Raw genomic sequence first — 16,395 nt, 5'->3', positions numbered from 1 at the left:
GCAAGGGGTCACTGGCTCTGTTGTAGCTCCCCAGTCAAGGCACATATGAAAAAGTAATGAACAACTAAGGTGCAGCTATGAAGAACTGATGCTTCTCATCTCTCTTCCTTCCAGCCTGTCTGTCTTTCCCTCTGCACCCCCCCCCCGCTAAAGACAAAAACACTCAATTATTAATATGAAATCTAGTATTACATTTCTGTACCTAATGATAGACCAGCGTGAGCTGAGAGAGCAGAGGGAGAAATGAGAAACAGTTCTGCGACGGTGCCTGGAAACTTCCGTACCCACGCTCAGCAGTGGGCGGGAGAACCGGACAGGAGAACTCAGGGGAGCAAGGACCTGACACAGCGCAGGAAGTAGGTCCGACAGGCGTGACGGAGCCGCCGCACAGCAGCAGGGGCCCCCGGTCCGCTCTGCCCGAGTGCACGTGGGACGTTTCCCAGGACGGACCACGGGGGAGGCCCAGAGGAAGTCTCAGGAGACTGTAAAAGATGGAGGTGATACAAAGTGTCTTCTGCGACCACCATGGTAGGAGTGATGACGTTGTCAGCATAAAGGAAACCGGTAGATTTAGGAAATCGTGGAAATGAATCAACAGATCCAAGAAGAAATCACAAGGGGAATGAGAAAACGCTTAGGGACAAGCGAAACCGAAAGCACAGACCCCGGGATGCACGGGTGCCAGTGAGGAAGTGTCGCTGCAAACGCTGGGATTGAACAGCAGGAAAGATCTCAGATCAGCAGCCCAGCTTACAAGGAACTTAAAAAATGAACCACCTAAACCCAAAGCTAGCAGAAGGAAGGAAATAGTGAAGATCAGAGCAGAAATAAATAAAACAGTCGAGAAAACAGGTAAAATGCCTTGAGTTGGTTCCTCAAAACAACCCACAAAACTGACCAATCTTCAGCTGGATAGATCAGGAAGGAGGGAGGGAGGACTCAAATCACTGAGACCAGAAACGAGAGTGGGGCCGTTACCACCGAACCACAGAAGTGAAAAGGAGCACTGTGCTCACCGTGCAGGAGGTCACCTGATGAAGTATTAGCTCCTGGAAACACACAGCCTACCAAGACTAAACCTAGAAGAAACACTCTGACTAGCCCCGTAACTGGTACAAACGCTGAATCAGTGAAGCAAACCCCCCAACCCCAACCAAGAAAAGCCCTGGGCCTCATGGCTTCTTCACTGGGGAAACTGAGCCAACACTTAGGAACAACTACAAAGCTGCTTAGGCTTTAAAGAGCTGGAAGACTTCCCAACTCCTCTGTGAGACCAGCAACACCAAGAAACAAAAACACCACGAGAAAACCGCAGGCCAACGTCCCCGACGCACACGGATGTGAACGTCCTCAACAAAGTCCTGGCACACCAGGGCCCGCCGCACGGTTAGGATTCTACGCCAAGGCCACCTGGGCGCGTTCCGGATGGCGGCTCAGCTCAGCTTCGACCCAGGAAACAGCTCAGCAGAGTAAGGAGAGAAACACCCCCACCACAGCCCGCGCGCCCACCTTCCCGTCCTCGTGGTAGATGAAGATGTTGCGTGTGCTGTTGTCCTTCAGATAGGTGACCTGCAGGCCATGCGGGTGGCCGATCTTGGCCGGCTGGAAGGTGGCGTTCAGGTGCTCGATCTTCATGACGGCCTTGGGCTCCCTGGCCTGGGGAGCAAGGCTGGGCTTAGCACCGGGTGCGCAGGGTGTCTCTGAGCTTACGGGGGGGGGGGGGCAGGGGGGGCTCTGAGGGCGCTGACCGAGGGCCAGGCTTTCTGCAGGTCACCTCTCCAGGCCGGGGCTTCCCAGTCCGAGTCTGTGGTCATGGTGCCCCCTTGCAGGGACAATGCTGGGCAGTCACCACCAGGGCAGACTGGCCCCTGCCCCGCCCAGTGCCACACCCTCTCTCATCTGCACCCACCCTGCCTGCCAGCCTCCTCCTGTCCTGGGACTGGGGCTGTGGGTGCAGAGGCTGTCATGAACTGCTGCAGTGACCACCGTGATGTTCTGACCTAGAGCCGGTCTGGGGCGGCTCTGGCAGAGGCAGGGCCTTCGGGACCCCTCCCATTTGTGGCCTGGGGGACCCAGGGTCACCCGCCTGTGCTTGTCCCTCTGATGCCCGGGAGTGCTGCCTGGGGGGGGCTCGTGCTCCTGTCCCCCAGCACACCCAAGCCAGGCCTGGCTCCAGCACAGACGGTGACCTAGGATCAGAGTGGGTGTCCCTGAGGAACAGGGGAGCGTGGTTCCCGAGAACTACATGAGGGAAGCTGAGAACATGGTGGGGTTGCTGTCCAGCTGCCACGGCCTCCAGAAGGGAGTCCAGGATGGACGCCCCCACCCCAGGCAGCTCACGTCGTTTCTGTTGAAATACTTGAGGGCTCCCTCTCGTTCAGTCAACACAAACTTCCGGCTCAGAAACTGCCCGTTGTCCCGGCCACGCTTCCAGAGAAAGCCCTCTCGGTATCCTGGGGAGAGCAGGGACAGGGGTCAGAGGGGAGAGGGGGCGTGGGGTCAGACGGTCACAATGGACCAAGGCTGGTGGCCACCAGTGTGCTGAGCCCAGTCTGTGGCGGCCCCCACAGGGAAAGTCTGAGCCACACTGGACCGAGGGACCATCTGCCCAAAGCCCAGAGCACACAGAGGCTGGGCCGGACTTGCCCACGGGTTCTGGGACCCCGGGCTGCCCGCTGCCGGCCACCCTACTCGGCAGTGCCCCCTGTTGGGAGCTGGAACAGGCATACAGGGAGCCAAGTGCCCCGTCCCAGGCCCCTGAGCTGTTCCGTGAGCCCACACCTGTGTGAACACCTGTGGGAGGCAGAAGAATAGAGCCAAGCGTCCACTGCTGACTGCCCGGCACCTGGGAGGGTCACCTTAACTGGCACCACAGCACTTGGCAGGTGTGAGGAAGGGGTTCGGGATGGGTGAGTGTCCTATATGTCCCTGGTCCTTGGCCTGACCTGCAGGCCAAGGTCATCACATGGTCCATGCAAGAGGGAGGCAGCGGGAGACATGGCCACAGAAACTGGTGCAATGTGACCTTGACCAAGAACGCCCCGGCCCCGGAGCTGGAGGACATACATGGAGGAGCCTGCCCTGCCCACACTTTGATGTCACCACCAGGACTGCAGGAACCAGTTTATTCCTCGGAAGGCAGAGTGCCACTCTAACCACAGCTCCCTGTGGTGGGCACCCCCTAGGGTGCCTGCCAGCCCTCACCACTGTGCCAGGGAGGCAGGGACAGGCTGTGCTGCCTGCTCAGAGGTTCCTCCCTGGACACTGTTGCACTGACCAGGCCTGAGGACACCGTGAGCAGCTCTGCTCTGCCTGGTGTGACCATGTTTTCCAAGGGACACGTTCATGGGGGAATTGCAGGGCGTGTGGGCTCTGTGGCAACTGCCAGCGGCTTCAGAGCAGCTCTGGGGAACGGGCCTGCTACCCACGTGCCCTGAGGGCCAGTCTGGGGTGGGAGGCCAGGTGTTGGCAGCCTAGTGCTATTAGTGTCGGGGGGGGTGCCACCCAGACCCTGATGCCAGTGCCAGTGCTGGCATTTCTGGTACCACCACCCCACACCACTGCCTGGCAGCCCCTCCTGACCCTGGAGACAAGGCGCTGTTTTTTCTGCACCCTAGAGAGTGCCCCCAGGAAGGTGGCAGCTGGGCTCCTCAGGACAGACGGCCTGCTTGCCTTCCCCCAACACCCAGGCCCTCGTCACTCAGGGTCCATGCGCAGGGCCACCACTGTGTCCCCACGCCCAAACAGGGCCCCGCCTGAAGTGTTTCTTAACTGACTGAATAAGCACACAAGCCAGGGAGCAGTCCACGGGTCAATGGTCCAGTGCCCACGGGACCTTTGCACAGCCTGGACGGTGGCCATCCGGACTGTGTCTGCGATCCCACTGAACACCGCCTAGGACAAGGTCCCCCCCCAGCCCGACACAAGTCGTCTCACCCAATCCCAGAAGGATCTCCGAGACACCTGTTCTCATCCCCGTTGTACAGAAAGGGAAACTGAGGCTGAGAGAGGAAGCCCAGGCCCAGGGCCCCTCACCAGCAGTCAGAGGCTGGGGGCCCTCTCCCGCCTGCCCTTCCCGCGAGACCCAGCAGGTGGCAGCAGAGCCCAGGACACGCAGAGTGGCTGCGAGAACTGGGGGGAGGCCCGGTGACCCCGCACTCACTGACCAGCTCTGCTCACGTCTCCAGTCGAGACGACAGGAGGGTGGGAGAGGCTGGCTTGAGCCTGTCCGGCTCACCGGCCGCCGGCTTCCCGAGCGAGCCGCCAGAAGGCCTAATTCCAAGCACGATGACCGCCGAGTATTTTCAAATGGGCGCTGGCCGGGGTCCCCGACATGGCTCCAGCAGATGGACAGTGCTTTGGCCTTTAGCGTGGGGTCAGCGTCGTCTCAGCCTCCAGCCCCTGGGCCGGCACTTGAGGCGTGGTTGTGCCCACCTTCCCCGGGCTCTCGAGGCACCTGGACCCCGTGCGCCCCAGGCCCCCCTTGTACGGCCGCAGTGCTGTGCCCAGAGGCACCGCCCAGCCGGAGGTGCCCGCTCAGCCCACAACTGTGGGTGGAGCCCCGGGAGGGGCCTCGCCAGGCTGCAGACAGTGGGACAGTGCCTGGCGGTGCCATCTGCCCACGCCTGGGCCCGGATGGGTGACAGGTCTCCCAAAGGGCTGGCCTGTCCTGGGCAGGGGCCAGGCGGCTCACTCAGCGTTCACTGAGCACCTGTCGTGTGCCCGTGGCCACTCTGTGCTGGGCCCTACTGTGTGTCAGAGCCTTCCCTGCAGCGCACCTACTGTGTGCTGGGTCCAGGGGGGGAAGCCAGCCCACGGCCACGCCCTGTGCAGTGGCCTCTTCTCAGACCCCGACTTGTAAAGGAGAAGGTCCAGCACGTCAGTAGTGATGAGACCACTGCCCACCTGCCAGAGTGGCCAGGCCACAGCACTGCCCGTCCCGAGGTGGGCGAGCTCACCTGGCACCTTCTATGCAGCCAAGGGGATGGCAAGCCACCCTTCAAGACACTGGCAGCGTTCTGCAAAGTGAAACACATCTGTATGATACGGCCGGAGGGAAACGGACCCGGCCAGTGTCTGCAGCTGGGCCCAGACGCGCTAACTGCGCAGGATGAGCTGCAGTGCGGGGATGACACAGTGTCTCAGACGCGTCCTGCTGAGCAAACGAGCCACACACCAGGCTCCACACGGCGGCTCCATCGATGACGTCAGGAGAGGGCCCATGTGAGGACACGGAACAGACCCGCTGCCAGGCCAGGGGCCAGGCTCTGACCGTCGGTCCGCAGGGCTTTGGCACCAAGAACCCAGGGCACAGACACTACCTGACCTCTGCAAGGTCACAGAGCAGCCAGCAGGGTATTGGGGACCAAATCCTGTTCCCCAGGAGGCAGGCCGCTCATGATGAGGCCAGGGGCTGGCCTGGGGGCTCCCCGGGGTCACCATTGCTCCCTAGGGACCCCCCGAGCACCAGCACAGGGCACACAGAGGACAAGACACCCCTGCTCATGGACAGGCTGGCCAGCTTCTACAGGATCCCCACCTGCGGACGCCCCACCCGGGTGTCCAGGCACCTGGCAGAGCAGGCGTGGGGGCCACATGAGCCCGAAGATCATCCTCCCTCCCCATCCACATGCCCCCAACCCCAAGACCCCCACACAGGCCCCCACATGAGAACAGCAAACCGGACGCCCACGTGCAGCTCGCTGCCGGGACATAGGACATGTGGGCTGAGCCCAGGGGGTGCCCCCGGGTGACGGAGCAGTCAGCCCACCCTCCTGGGGGAGCCCCCGGGTGACGGAGCAGTCAGCTCACCCTCCTGGGGGAGCCGCACAAACCCACCGTCTGGTCGGCCCCCGACCAGCATCCCCACTGTGTGCCCCACAGACATCACTTGATGCTTCCAACAACCCCAGACGGGGGCACCATCACCCCACCACACAGGGACCCCGAGGCCGAGGGCAGCCTCTGTCACTCCCTCAGGAAGCCCCCAGGACTCTGCTCTGTGACGTTCAGGACAGGGTCTGGGGGCTGGCAGCCCAGGCCTGCTCTGAACACCAGGCTGTTCGGGGGCTGGAGGGAGGTGGGGAGCAGCGGGGTCCACAGCCTCAGCAGAAGTGCTGTGTCTGTCGGTGACTGGGGGCAGCCTGGGCGCCTGGCTTTCTGGACAACAGGGGGCATTGTCCACGGGTGAAAGGCAGCCATTGAGGCTGTGGCTCGAGGCGGGGTTGGGCAGGGAGGGAGCCAGGAGCCGCTGTCACCCAGGGTCACACCAGCTGGCAGGGGCCTCGGGGCCAGGGACCGCCCACGCCTGTGACCTTGGCCACAGCGGCAGTGGGGGGCCTGCCAGGGTGGCACCTGCCCGTCTGGCTCTACCTGGAACCAGGGCCTTCACCACACCCTCGCTCCCTCCCACCAGGTCCTGCCCAGCAGTCAGCGCCCGCGCAGTGACAGGAGGGAGACCGCGGGGCTCCGTGCTGGTCCCCCCAGCGCCGGGCTGTCCCGCCCATGGCCTGTCAGCAAAGCTCGGCTGATAAAGCCCCCGCCCTTATCACAGAGGTGTCCCCAAGGTCCCCTTGCCCCAGGCTGCCAACAGCACAGCCCCCAGCATGCCTGGATCTCTACGTAGCCTGCGTTTCACGACCTTGACGGCTGCTGGACTGGCATCTGTCCAGGGTCCCTCAGACGCTGACGTCCTTACGACCGAAGCCAGGTGATGTGTCGTCGTGTCTGTGGTGGTGACGAGCCTGTCACCTGGGGAGGGGGTCGGCCAGGAAGTCAGCACATGTTCCTTGTCCTCGTCAGTGTCTAGGAACCACTCCTCGGGCGCCAGCGCCCACGCAGGTCTTGTCTACACGAGACCCCGGCTCCACGCGGGTCTCCGTGTGTGTTCTGGGCCCATCAGCTGGTTTCTTCCACAGCAGTGCCCCTCGCTGGTTCACTTCTCTGTCTGCGTCGGTGTGGGCCTTGGACATTTACTTCATCCTGTGGCTACAAATGCCACCACGTCCTAGCTCATTGTTCAAACTGTCCAGCTTTGGTCACCGGGAGCCCCCAGACGTCCGGGGGCAGGTCTGGGTTCGTCGGAGGCCCCAGCTGGTGTCAGTGGGTGGTGACCCACCTGCTCCAGCATCCTGGGGGCACTGCCCGCACTGAGCGTGCAGGTCACCACACGGGGATACAGCAGCCCTGGGCACCGGGCAGCAGGCCGGGCCGGGCCGGGCCTCACCCTGATTCCAGAGCCAGCCGTTTCCCTTTCTCGTCTGCCGGGACTTCTGCATTCAGTGGTGAGAAAGTGTTGTGGCAAATCTGGGCAGAGCAGGAAGTGCTCACGGGAACCCCCGTGCTCCTCAGAGGCAGGAAGGGCCCCTGGAGGAGACCCACGGGCCGGGGCGCAGTCGGGGGCCGCCTCTCCCTGCCCCTCCTGGCCGACACAGGCACTGGCGGCGGGGAGGGCTGGTGGGGAGGGCTGGTGGGGAAGAGGCGGGGCTGGGCAGAGGGGACGTGGAGGTGCCGGGGGCCTGCCCCTCCATCCCAGCAGAGTGCTGGGCAGGATCCGGGTCTGAGTGACTGCTGCCCGTCTGGGGTCCTGGCTTCCCTCGCTGTCACCACCTCCCGTCCGCAGCAGGAAGCAGAGGGACAGGCCTGGCCCCCCGTGCCGGTAACTGACACCCAAACACACCGCAAAGTCTCCCTCCCCTCCCAGCGCCCGTGAGGGACAAGCTCCGAGGGTCAGCTGCCTGCATGCACGCCCCACATTCCCTCGTGAGGACCGCTCCTGCGGCCCAGGACGCACGCCACGTCATCGCGACCGGTCCCACGCCCACCCAACCAGTCAGAACCAGAAACGAGACTCCACCTCGCACTTCTGTGAACCACATGGGCCTTTGTCTTGCAAACCCACAAGAGGGCTGTGAAATCTAGGCCTGTGGGGGCGCAGATGCACCCAGAAGGCGGGTCCTAACCCAGAGGCAGAGCCCGGCGGTGGGAACGCCACAGCCAAGCCTCACAACACAGATGACCCTGGATCGAGCTGTGCCTGAAAGCCGCCCGACTGGGTCAGCCACGCCGTTCCCTGTGTTCCTTATGCCCGAGTCAGGTTTCTGTCACTTAGAACCAGAGTGTCCTGACGTGGAGATGGACACCAAAGTTCAGTGCCGCAGCCGTGTCGCCACCGGTGCCACCTGACATGAGGTCACGTGCTGCCTCGTCATCGGCAGCTCAGACGCTTACACCAGAGACAAGGGAGCTCCAGCTGAGTGTGCCCGAGGGTCCCCAGCAGCAGGCGGGGGCTCAGGCGGGACGGAGCCTGGGAGGGTCCCGGGTGCTAACCAGGCCCAGGAGCCCAGCCCCCAGCCCCAGGCCAGGGCTCGCTAGCAGAGGAGGAATGGCTGTGTGGGGTGGACAGCCGTGGAGGCACAGCAGCCATGTGTCGGGTGGGAGATCGGAGGAGGGGACCAGAGTGGCCTGCCAGGCCCTGTGACTACAGACTGGATGTGGGAACAACTAGCACCTCCGGGCAACCTGTGTGGAGGGGTCCCTGACGGGCAGATGGAGCCCCTCACGCTGTGGACTCCCGGGGACTCACAAGTCACCCGTTCCTGGCAGCAGAAACCACGGCGCTGACAGCTGTTGGCGCCCGGCCCCTCCGCAGAGCCCCCTCTCTGCCAGGACCTGCCGACCCTGCAGGCCCCCCGGGAGCAGAGCCCCCTCTCTGCCAGGACCCTGCAGGCCCCCCGGGAGCAGAGCCCCCTCTCTGCCAGGACCTGCCGACCCTGCAGGCCCCCCGGGAGCAGAGCCCCCTCTCTGCCAGGACCCTGCAGGCCCCCCGGGAGCAGAGCCCCCTCTCTGCCAGGACCCTGCCGGCCCTGCAGGCCCCCCGGGAGCAGAGCCCCCTCTCTGCCAGGACCCTGCCGGCCCCCCCGGGAGCAGAGGCGCCTCCTGCACCAGGCGGGAGAGCCGGCTGCAGCCCTGCAGGACCCCCTGCGCTCCCCACGCAGGCCCAGCCGGCTGCAGGGTCGAAGCCAGGATGGCAAGATGCATCCAGACCACTCAGCCCGTCCCTGGGTTCCTAGGCTGTGCTGCTCCGGGAGAGGGGTGGGGACCCAGGGGACGCAGGGACAGACTCGGGGACCCGGAGGTGGAGACCCAGGGGACGCAGGGACAGACTCGGGGACCTGGAGGTGGGGACCCGGGGGACGCAGGGACAGACTCGGGGACCCGGAGGTGGGGACCCGGGGGACGCGGGGACAGACTCGGGGGCCCGGAGGTGGGGAGCCGGGGGACGCGGGGACAGACTCGGGGGCCCGGAGGTGGGGACCCGGGGGACGCGGGGACAGACTCGGGGGCCCGGAGGTGGGGACCCGGGGGACGCGGGGACAGACTCGGGGGCCCGGAGGTGGGGACCCGGGGGACGCGGGGACAGACTCGGGGGCCCGGAGGTGGGGACCCGGGGGACGCGGGGACAGACTCGGGGGCCCGGAGGTGGGGACCCGGGGGACGCGGGGACAGACTCGGGGGCCCGGAGGTGGGGACCCGGGGGACGCGGGGACAGACTCGGGGGCCCGGAGGTGGGGACCCGGGGGACGCGGGGACAGACTCGGGGGCCCGGAGGTGGGGACCCGGGGGACGCAGGGACAGACTCGGGGACCCGGAGGTGGGGACCCGGGGGACGCAGGGACAGACTCGGGGACCTGGAGGTGGGGACCCGGGGGACGCAGGGACAGACTCGGGGACCTGGAGGTGGGGACCCGGGGGACGCAGGGACAGACTCGGGGACCCGGAGGTGGGGACCCGGGGGACGCAGGGACAGACTCGGGGGCCTGGAGGTGGAGACAGGGGCCGCGGGGCCGCAGCTGCCTTACCTGCCGAGTAGGGCTCTTGCTTCTCGGGGTCGGAGAACTCCTGCCGCTCGTACTTGGCCCGGATCCACTGCTCCCGCAGGAGGCTGGAGACAGAGCACAGAGGGGGCCTTGGACACGTGGCTCGCGAAGGTCAGGGCTGAGGGACGCCCGCTTTGGTTTTTAAAATGGTTAATTGGGCAGTTTTATCTCAAATACCTCCCGCCTTTCTAAAAAACTGAGATGTGAGTTACACACCATCAGATTCACCCCCTTAAAGCGCTCCTCCCATTCAGTGGCTCACAGTGTGTTCACAAGGTGTGCAGCTGCCGCCATGACCCAGTTCCAGAACATTCCGTCACCCTGAGTACAAGCCCATGCCCACAGGCAGTCACCCCCAGCCCCCGAACCACGAATCCACGTCCTGTCTGGATTTGCAGGTTCTGGTTACTTATCTAAATGATCATCAGGGCGTGCCCACAGCCCGCTGATGGTGGCCGGGGCTCCCCACACCCGTCCTGTGTTCAGGGCAGCTGCTTCACAACCCCCAGCACCCCGCTGGGCCAGGCCCTGGTGGTCCCAGGCCCTGGGAGCTGGGTGGAGCTGGAGGGCAGGGCGGCCCAGTGTGTGGACACCTGCTGACACGACCCTGTGGACAAGTGTGGCCGTGGTGCCCACGGGTCCCACCCAGCTCATCTGCTCGGGCTTCCCCACAATGGTGTCTGACCGCCATTACCAAATGCCCTTCTCCACCCCCACCCCACCCCTGCTCGGTCAGCCTCCGAGTCCTCTGCATCAGGACACCTCCCCAAGGTCAGCATCAGGCTTTGCTTCCTGGGAGGTGACCCCTGGGCATGTCATCTCTGCCTCTTCACGGGGCAGTTATGGGTTGAACTGCATCCACCCCCTGCCCCAAATCTTGTGTTGAGGCCCCAACCCTGGTCCTGGAAACAGGGCGGCTGCAGATTATTGATTAAAATGTGCTTGACCAGGAGGTGGTGCAGTGGATAGAGTGACAGACTGGGACACAGAGGACCCGGTTCGAAACCCTGAGGTCACTGGCTTGAGCGCAGGTTCACCAGCTTGAGCGTGGGATCATAGACATGACCCTATGGTCGCTGGCTTGAGCAAAGGGTCACTCGGTCTGCTGTAGCCCCCCAGTCAAGACACATAAGAGAAAACAACCAATGAACAACTAAGGTGTTGCAACAAAGAATTGATGCTTCTCCTCTCTCTCCCTTCCTGTCTGTCCCTATCTGTCCCTCTCTCTCTGTCACACACACACAAAAAAGGTGAGCACCTGGACCAGGACAGCCTGACCGGCGGGTGTCCTTACAGAGAGGGGAGCGTGGACACAGGCACACAGGTGTCCTTACAGAGAGGGGAGCGTGGACACAGGCACACAGGTGTCCTTACAGAGAGGGGAGCTTGGACACAGGCACACGGGTGTCCTTACAGAGAGGGGAGCTTGGACACAGGCACACAGGTGTCCTTACAGAGAGGGGAGCGTGGACACAGGCACACGGGTGTCCTTACAGAGAGGGGAGCTTGGACACAGGCACACGGGTGTCCTTACAGAGAGGGGAGCGTGGACACAGGCACACAGGTGTCCTTACAGAGAGGGGAGCGTGGACACAGGCACACAGGTGGCCCTTACAGAGAGGGGAGCTTGGACACAGGCACACAGGTGTCCTTACAGAGAGGGGAGCGTGGACACAGGCACACAGGTGTCCTTACAGAGAGGGGAGCTTGGACACAGGCACACGGGTGTCCTTACAGAGAGGGGAGCGTGGACACAGGCACACGGGTGTCCTTACAGAGAGGGGAGCTTGGACACAGGCACACGGGTGGCCCTTACAGAGAGGGGAGCGTGGACACAGGCACACAGGTGTCCTTACAGAGAGAGGTACTTGGACACAGGCACACGGGTGTCCTTACAGAGAGGGGAGCGTGGACACAGGCACACAGGTGTCCTTACAGAGAGGGGAGCGTGGACACAGGCACACAGGTGGCCCTTACAGAGAGGGGAGCTTGGACACAGGCACACAGGTGTCCTTACAGAGAGGGGAGCGTGGACACAGGCACACGGGTGTCCTTACAGAGAGGGGAGCGTGGACACAGGCACACAGGTGTCCTTACAGAGAGGGGAGCGTGGACACAGGCACACAGGTGTCCTTACAGAGAGGGGAGCTTGGACACAGGCACACGGGTGTCCTTACAGAGAGGGGAGCTTGGACACAGGCACACGGGTGTCCTTACAGAGAGGGGAGCGTGGACACAGGCACACGGGTGTCCTTACAGAGAGGGGAGCGTGGACACAGGCACACGGGTGTCCTTACAGAGAGGGGAGCGTGGACACAGGCACACAGGTGTCCTTACAGAGAGGGGAGCGTGGACACAGGCACACAGGTGTCCTTACAGAGAGGGGAGCTTGGACACAGGCACACGGGTGTCCTTACAGAGGGGAGCGTGGACACAGGCACACGGGTGTCCTTACAGAGAGGGGAGCTTGGACACAGGCACACGGGTGTCCTTACAGAGAGGGGAGCGTGGACACAGGCACACAGGTGGCCACGTGAGGACGCAGACCAGACGCGCCTCCACGCCCAGGATCGGGGCCTCGGGGGCACCCTGCACACCTGCTCTCGCCTGTCCAGCCTCCGGACTCTGGCATTGAAGCTGCTGGCCAGTCATGCTTTGTCCCCACGGCCCCAGTAAGCGAGCACAGCACCCTCTTCTGCTGGGGCCCTGGGCAGACTTTGGGCTCTAGAACTTGTGGGACCCAGGGAGAGAGGGGCGCCCACAGGTCCGCAGCTGCCAGGAAGCTCCGCCAGCGCCCTGCCCACACCCAGCACACAGGAAGCTGGGCAGGGGGTGCCCGCAGAGTGAGACCGAGAGGAGAGCGATGACTGTCAGTGTCGAAACCCCCGACACCAGCAGCGACACAGGAAGAGCCCGGGCCTGGGCCGCTGAGTCACTGTCCAGCCGCTAAAAATGACCAGGTCACTGGATGCTCTGAGCTCATATGCTTCTCCCTAACTGCAGCCCACGGGGGCTCGGAGCCTCAGGCGGGTGGGCGGGGACACTATGTCCAGAGAACTCGCTCTGGGCCACACTTGGCCACAGGCCTCACATCCTTTGCTTTGTTCCTGGGGCACCTTGGTGAGAGGTGGCACCCATCCCATTTTACAGCTGGGGAAACTGAGGCCAAAGGGCCTCTGCCTCCTGGAGGAGGCCGTAGGCCGGCGTTCAGTGTGCAAAGCCAGGATGTGCCCGGCAGGACACAAAGCAGTTCAGACCACACCTCCTACTGCCCCCGGCCGTCTCATGGGCACGGCACCGACACCGACCTCCACCTCCAGCACCGCATGGCTGGCACCAGAGCTCGGTCAGCAGCCCCCACACCTCCCGGTCAGGCCTCCCTGTTGATCCCAGCCCAGCAAGGGGCTCTCTGAAACCCCACCCCTCCTGGCATCTGTGCCCCCCAGGACCGGGCCTGGGCAGACCTGAGCATCTGCTGCGTGTGGACAGAGCCAGGCTCCCAAGAACCTTCAGCTGGTGGAGGCTTCCGGAAGGCAGGTCCCGCCTGGGCATCAGCACACTGCCTTGGGATGCCCAGCCCCCCAGGGTGCCCAGGGACCTGCTAAGCATCCCAGCGAGGACATGAGCCTGTGGGCCAACCTGTTCCTTGTCACAGGTGCAGACAGGCAGGAGGTGTGAGGTATGAGGGCAAATGACCCAACCACAGAGCAGCCTGCGGCCGGGTGATAACATCACGTCTCGGAAAGAGCTGCCCGGCCTCGCTGATTCATACCGACACCCAGCTGGCCTGGGGCCCAGGTTGCCCAGTAGTGGCCGGGCACTCACAGAGAACACAGCCACCCAGCGCCCCTCTGGGGGACACGTCAGCCAGGACAAATAAACACGCAGGGAACGAAATAAGTCGCCTGCGTCTGGGCACACCTCCGGCCGCCTGGAGCCAGGAGCCGGCTGATGGCACTGGACCCACCCCGTGCACGTTTAAGGCAGAGATGGAAACAGCTCAGCACCAGCCTGGCCCACAGGCGTCTAGTTTACCGTCAGGAGCAGGAGGCAGGTGCTGCCCAGATCAGGGCCGGAACCTGTGTCACTGGCCTGGGTGGGGGCTGGGAGTGGGTTCCCAGGCAGAGATGACATCCCATCCTGGGAACACAGAGGACTGGGCATCCAGGGGGGCTGCTGATTAAGAGGGTTAGACACGCCAGGGGAGGGGGAGGGGGAGGGCCAGGCCGCAGCCGCGGCTCCAGGACGGGGGCAGCTTTCCAGGGCCTCACAGAGGGGCCAGGGACAGCTGAGAGCCCCAACCCCCTGCCTGAGACCCTGGGCCCTGCACTAACCCCCGACCTCCAGGACCCACAGGTGTGCCCACCCTGGGCTGGGCGGAGAGACTCTGAGGCCACCCTCCCCTCAGAGAGTGCCCAGCCCCCAGGCCCCGAGAGGAAGAGTGCTAAGTGCCCCCCATCCAGACCCGAGGGGCCAGAGGAGGGGGGTCCTCAGTAGAAACAGAAAGAGCCCTGGGGGGACACAGGCAGGGGCGGGGCGGGGACGGGCCATGCAGCCAGGGCAGGTGGGGACCGGCTCAGAGAGCCAAGCTGAGCACAGCCCGCAAGGCCCCGCAGGGCGGGCACACGGGGCACTGAGACTCAGAGGCCCCACAGGGCGGACACACGGGACACTCAGACTCAGAGGCCATGAGCGACACAAGGTCTCTGTGCCAGGCCGAGTTGCATACAACAACTGCTTCTCGGACCCGGGACCCAGGTGCTGGAGCTGCCGACAGTCCTCTGGCCCCCGGGCACTGGCCACCTTGCCAAGAACCAGGCCAGATGGAGGTGCCCAAGGGGGCCGCCCCTGTGGCTGAGGCCCAGCTCCCGTGAGCTCCCTGGGCAACGCTGTTCCCGCCCTTCCCTGCCCCGTGGTCCTCATGGGTCTGGGCCCAGCGCTGTTTACCGGGGGCCCTGACAAAGCCCTCTGTTACTCACTGGCAGTCGGAGGATGTGGGCCGGTAATAAAAGGACGGCACGTGGGACTCGTATGTGGCCCTGGTGGCAGCATTCCCGTGGGAGGCCATGAACTGTGAGAGAGAGAACAGTCAGCACACCCAAGGGCTTGGCCCTCGCTGGGCCCAGACCTCCCCACCCTCCCTGTCCCGGGGGCACCATCTGGAGTGAGGGGGAACAGCAGGTGTGAACGTGGTGGGACTCCAGACGGCCCACTGGAAAAAAACCACCAACGAGACATTTGACCAAAGGCTGCTACCAAATCAGAATTCTAAAACCACTTGCTTTTCCACACAGAACACCAACCAATCCGCTCACAGGGGTGACAGAGGGAAGAACCCTCCACGATTCTTAGGCAAAGCACCTAAGAATCAGCCCAATGAGGAATGTTCCGTCTCCACGGGAAATACCATTCCCCGCGAAGGTGACAGAGACCCGGGACGAGGTCCGTGCTGTGGGTGGGAGAGTGAACACGCCATCTCCGGGTTAATTTGTGTGCTTCTTACAGTTCTCAGAAACAAAACACCTAAACCCAGGAATAGTTTTTTTGTTTTTTTTTTAAAGCTAGCAATGATTCTAGAGTTTACTTTAAAATTTAAGAAGCAAAAATGCCCTAGGGGCCCTGGCCGGTTGGCTCAGCGGTAGAGCGTCGGCCTAGCGTGTGGAGGACCCGGGTTTGATTCCCGGCCAGGGCACACAGGAGAAGCACCCATCTGCTTCTCCACCCCTCCCCCCCTCCTTCCTCTCTGTCTCTCTCTTCCCCTCCCGCAGCCGAGGCTCCACTGGAGCAAAGATGGCCCGGGCGCTGGGGATGGCTCCTTGGCCTCTGCCCCAGGCGCTAGACTGGCTCTGGTCGCGGCAGAGCGACGCCCCGGAGGGGCAGAGCATCGCCCCCTGGTGGGCAGAGCCTCGCCCCTGGTGGGTGTGCCGGGTGGATCCCGGTTGGGCGCATGCGGGAGTCTGTCTGACTGTCTCTCCCCGCTTCCAGCTTCAGAAAAATACAAAAAAAAAAAAAAAAGAAGGCAGTTTTTGCATTTAAAAGTTATTTGAAAAAGGATGTTACAAGTACCCACATGAGAAAGCGTGTTTACAACCACCACCAGTGATGGGAGTGATGAAGGGCTCTTCATAACGGGAACTCCTAACTCAACAATAAAGATGAACAACCGTTTTTGAACTGGGTGAAGGATGTGAGTGGACGCTTTCCCCAGGAAGACGTACAGGTGGTCGAGAGGCATGTGGGAAGAGGCTCAGCTCCCACATGTGTGTCCGGCCAGCGGGACACACACGTCAGCACCGGCACGAGCCACGGGCTCTCTCTCTGCCTGGGGTGGCTGCCATCGGAGACGGGTAAGTGCTCGCGGGGAAACCCGGCTGCTTCTGCACTGCTGGCCAGAGTGCGGCCGCTCTGGACAGGCTGTCTGGCAGGTTCTCCCTCGACTGTTACAGCAGCGTCCCTAGGAGACCCAGCAGCTCCTCTCCAGACCGAGAGAGGCAAAGCCATGCCCACAGAAACTGGC

The 16,395-nt window shown here is 63.3% G+C and overlaps 1 protein-coding gene across 2 annotated transcripts in view; it reads right to left on the bottom strand.

The window, feature by feature from the left end:
- ADAP1 (ArfGAP with dual PH domains 1) overlaps nt 1–16,395 on the bottom strand; it is a 37,026-nt gene that overhangs the window by 3,552 nt on the left and 17,079 nt on the right. For both annotated transcript variants that reach the window (XM_066342085.1, XM_066342084.1), the window contains exons 3-6: nt 14,858–14,949; nt 9,861–9,943; nt 2,341–2,453; nt 1,510–1,656 (exon numbers count right to left, since the gene is read on the bottom strand). In XM_066342085.1, coding sequence (XP_066198182.1) covers nt 1,510–1,656; nt 2,341–2,453; nt 9,861–9,943; nt 14,858–14,949 — 435 coding nt within the window. The remainder of the gene's footprint in view (nt 1–1,509; nt 1,657–2,340; nt 2,454–9,860; nt 9,944–14,857; nt 14,950–16,395) is intronic.

The sequence above is a fragment of the Saccopteryx leptura genome, chromosome 6 (assembly GCF_036850995.1).
Source record: "Saccopteryx leptura isolate mSacLep1 chromosome 6, mSacLep1_pri_phased_curated, whole genome shotgun sequence".
Lineage (NCBI taxonomy): Eukaryota > Metazoa > Chordata > Mammalia > Chiroptera > Emballonuridae > Saccopteryx > Saccopteryx leptura.
This window is presented reverse-complemented; position numbering and strand designations above follow the sequence as displayed.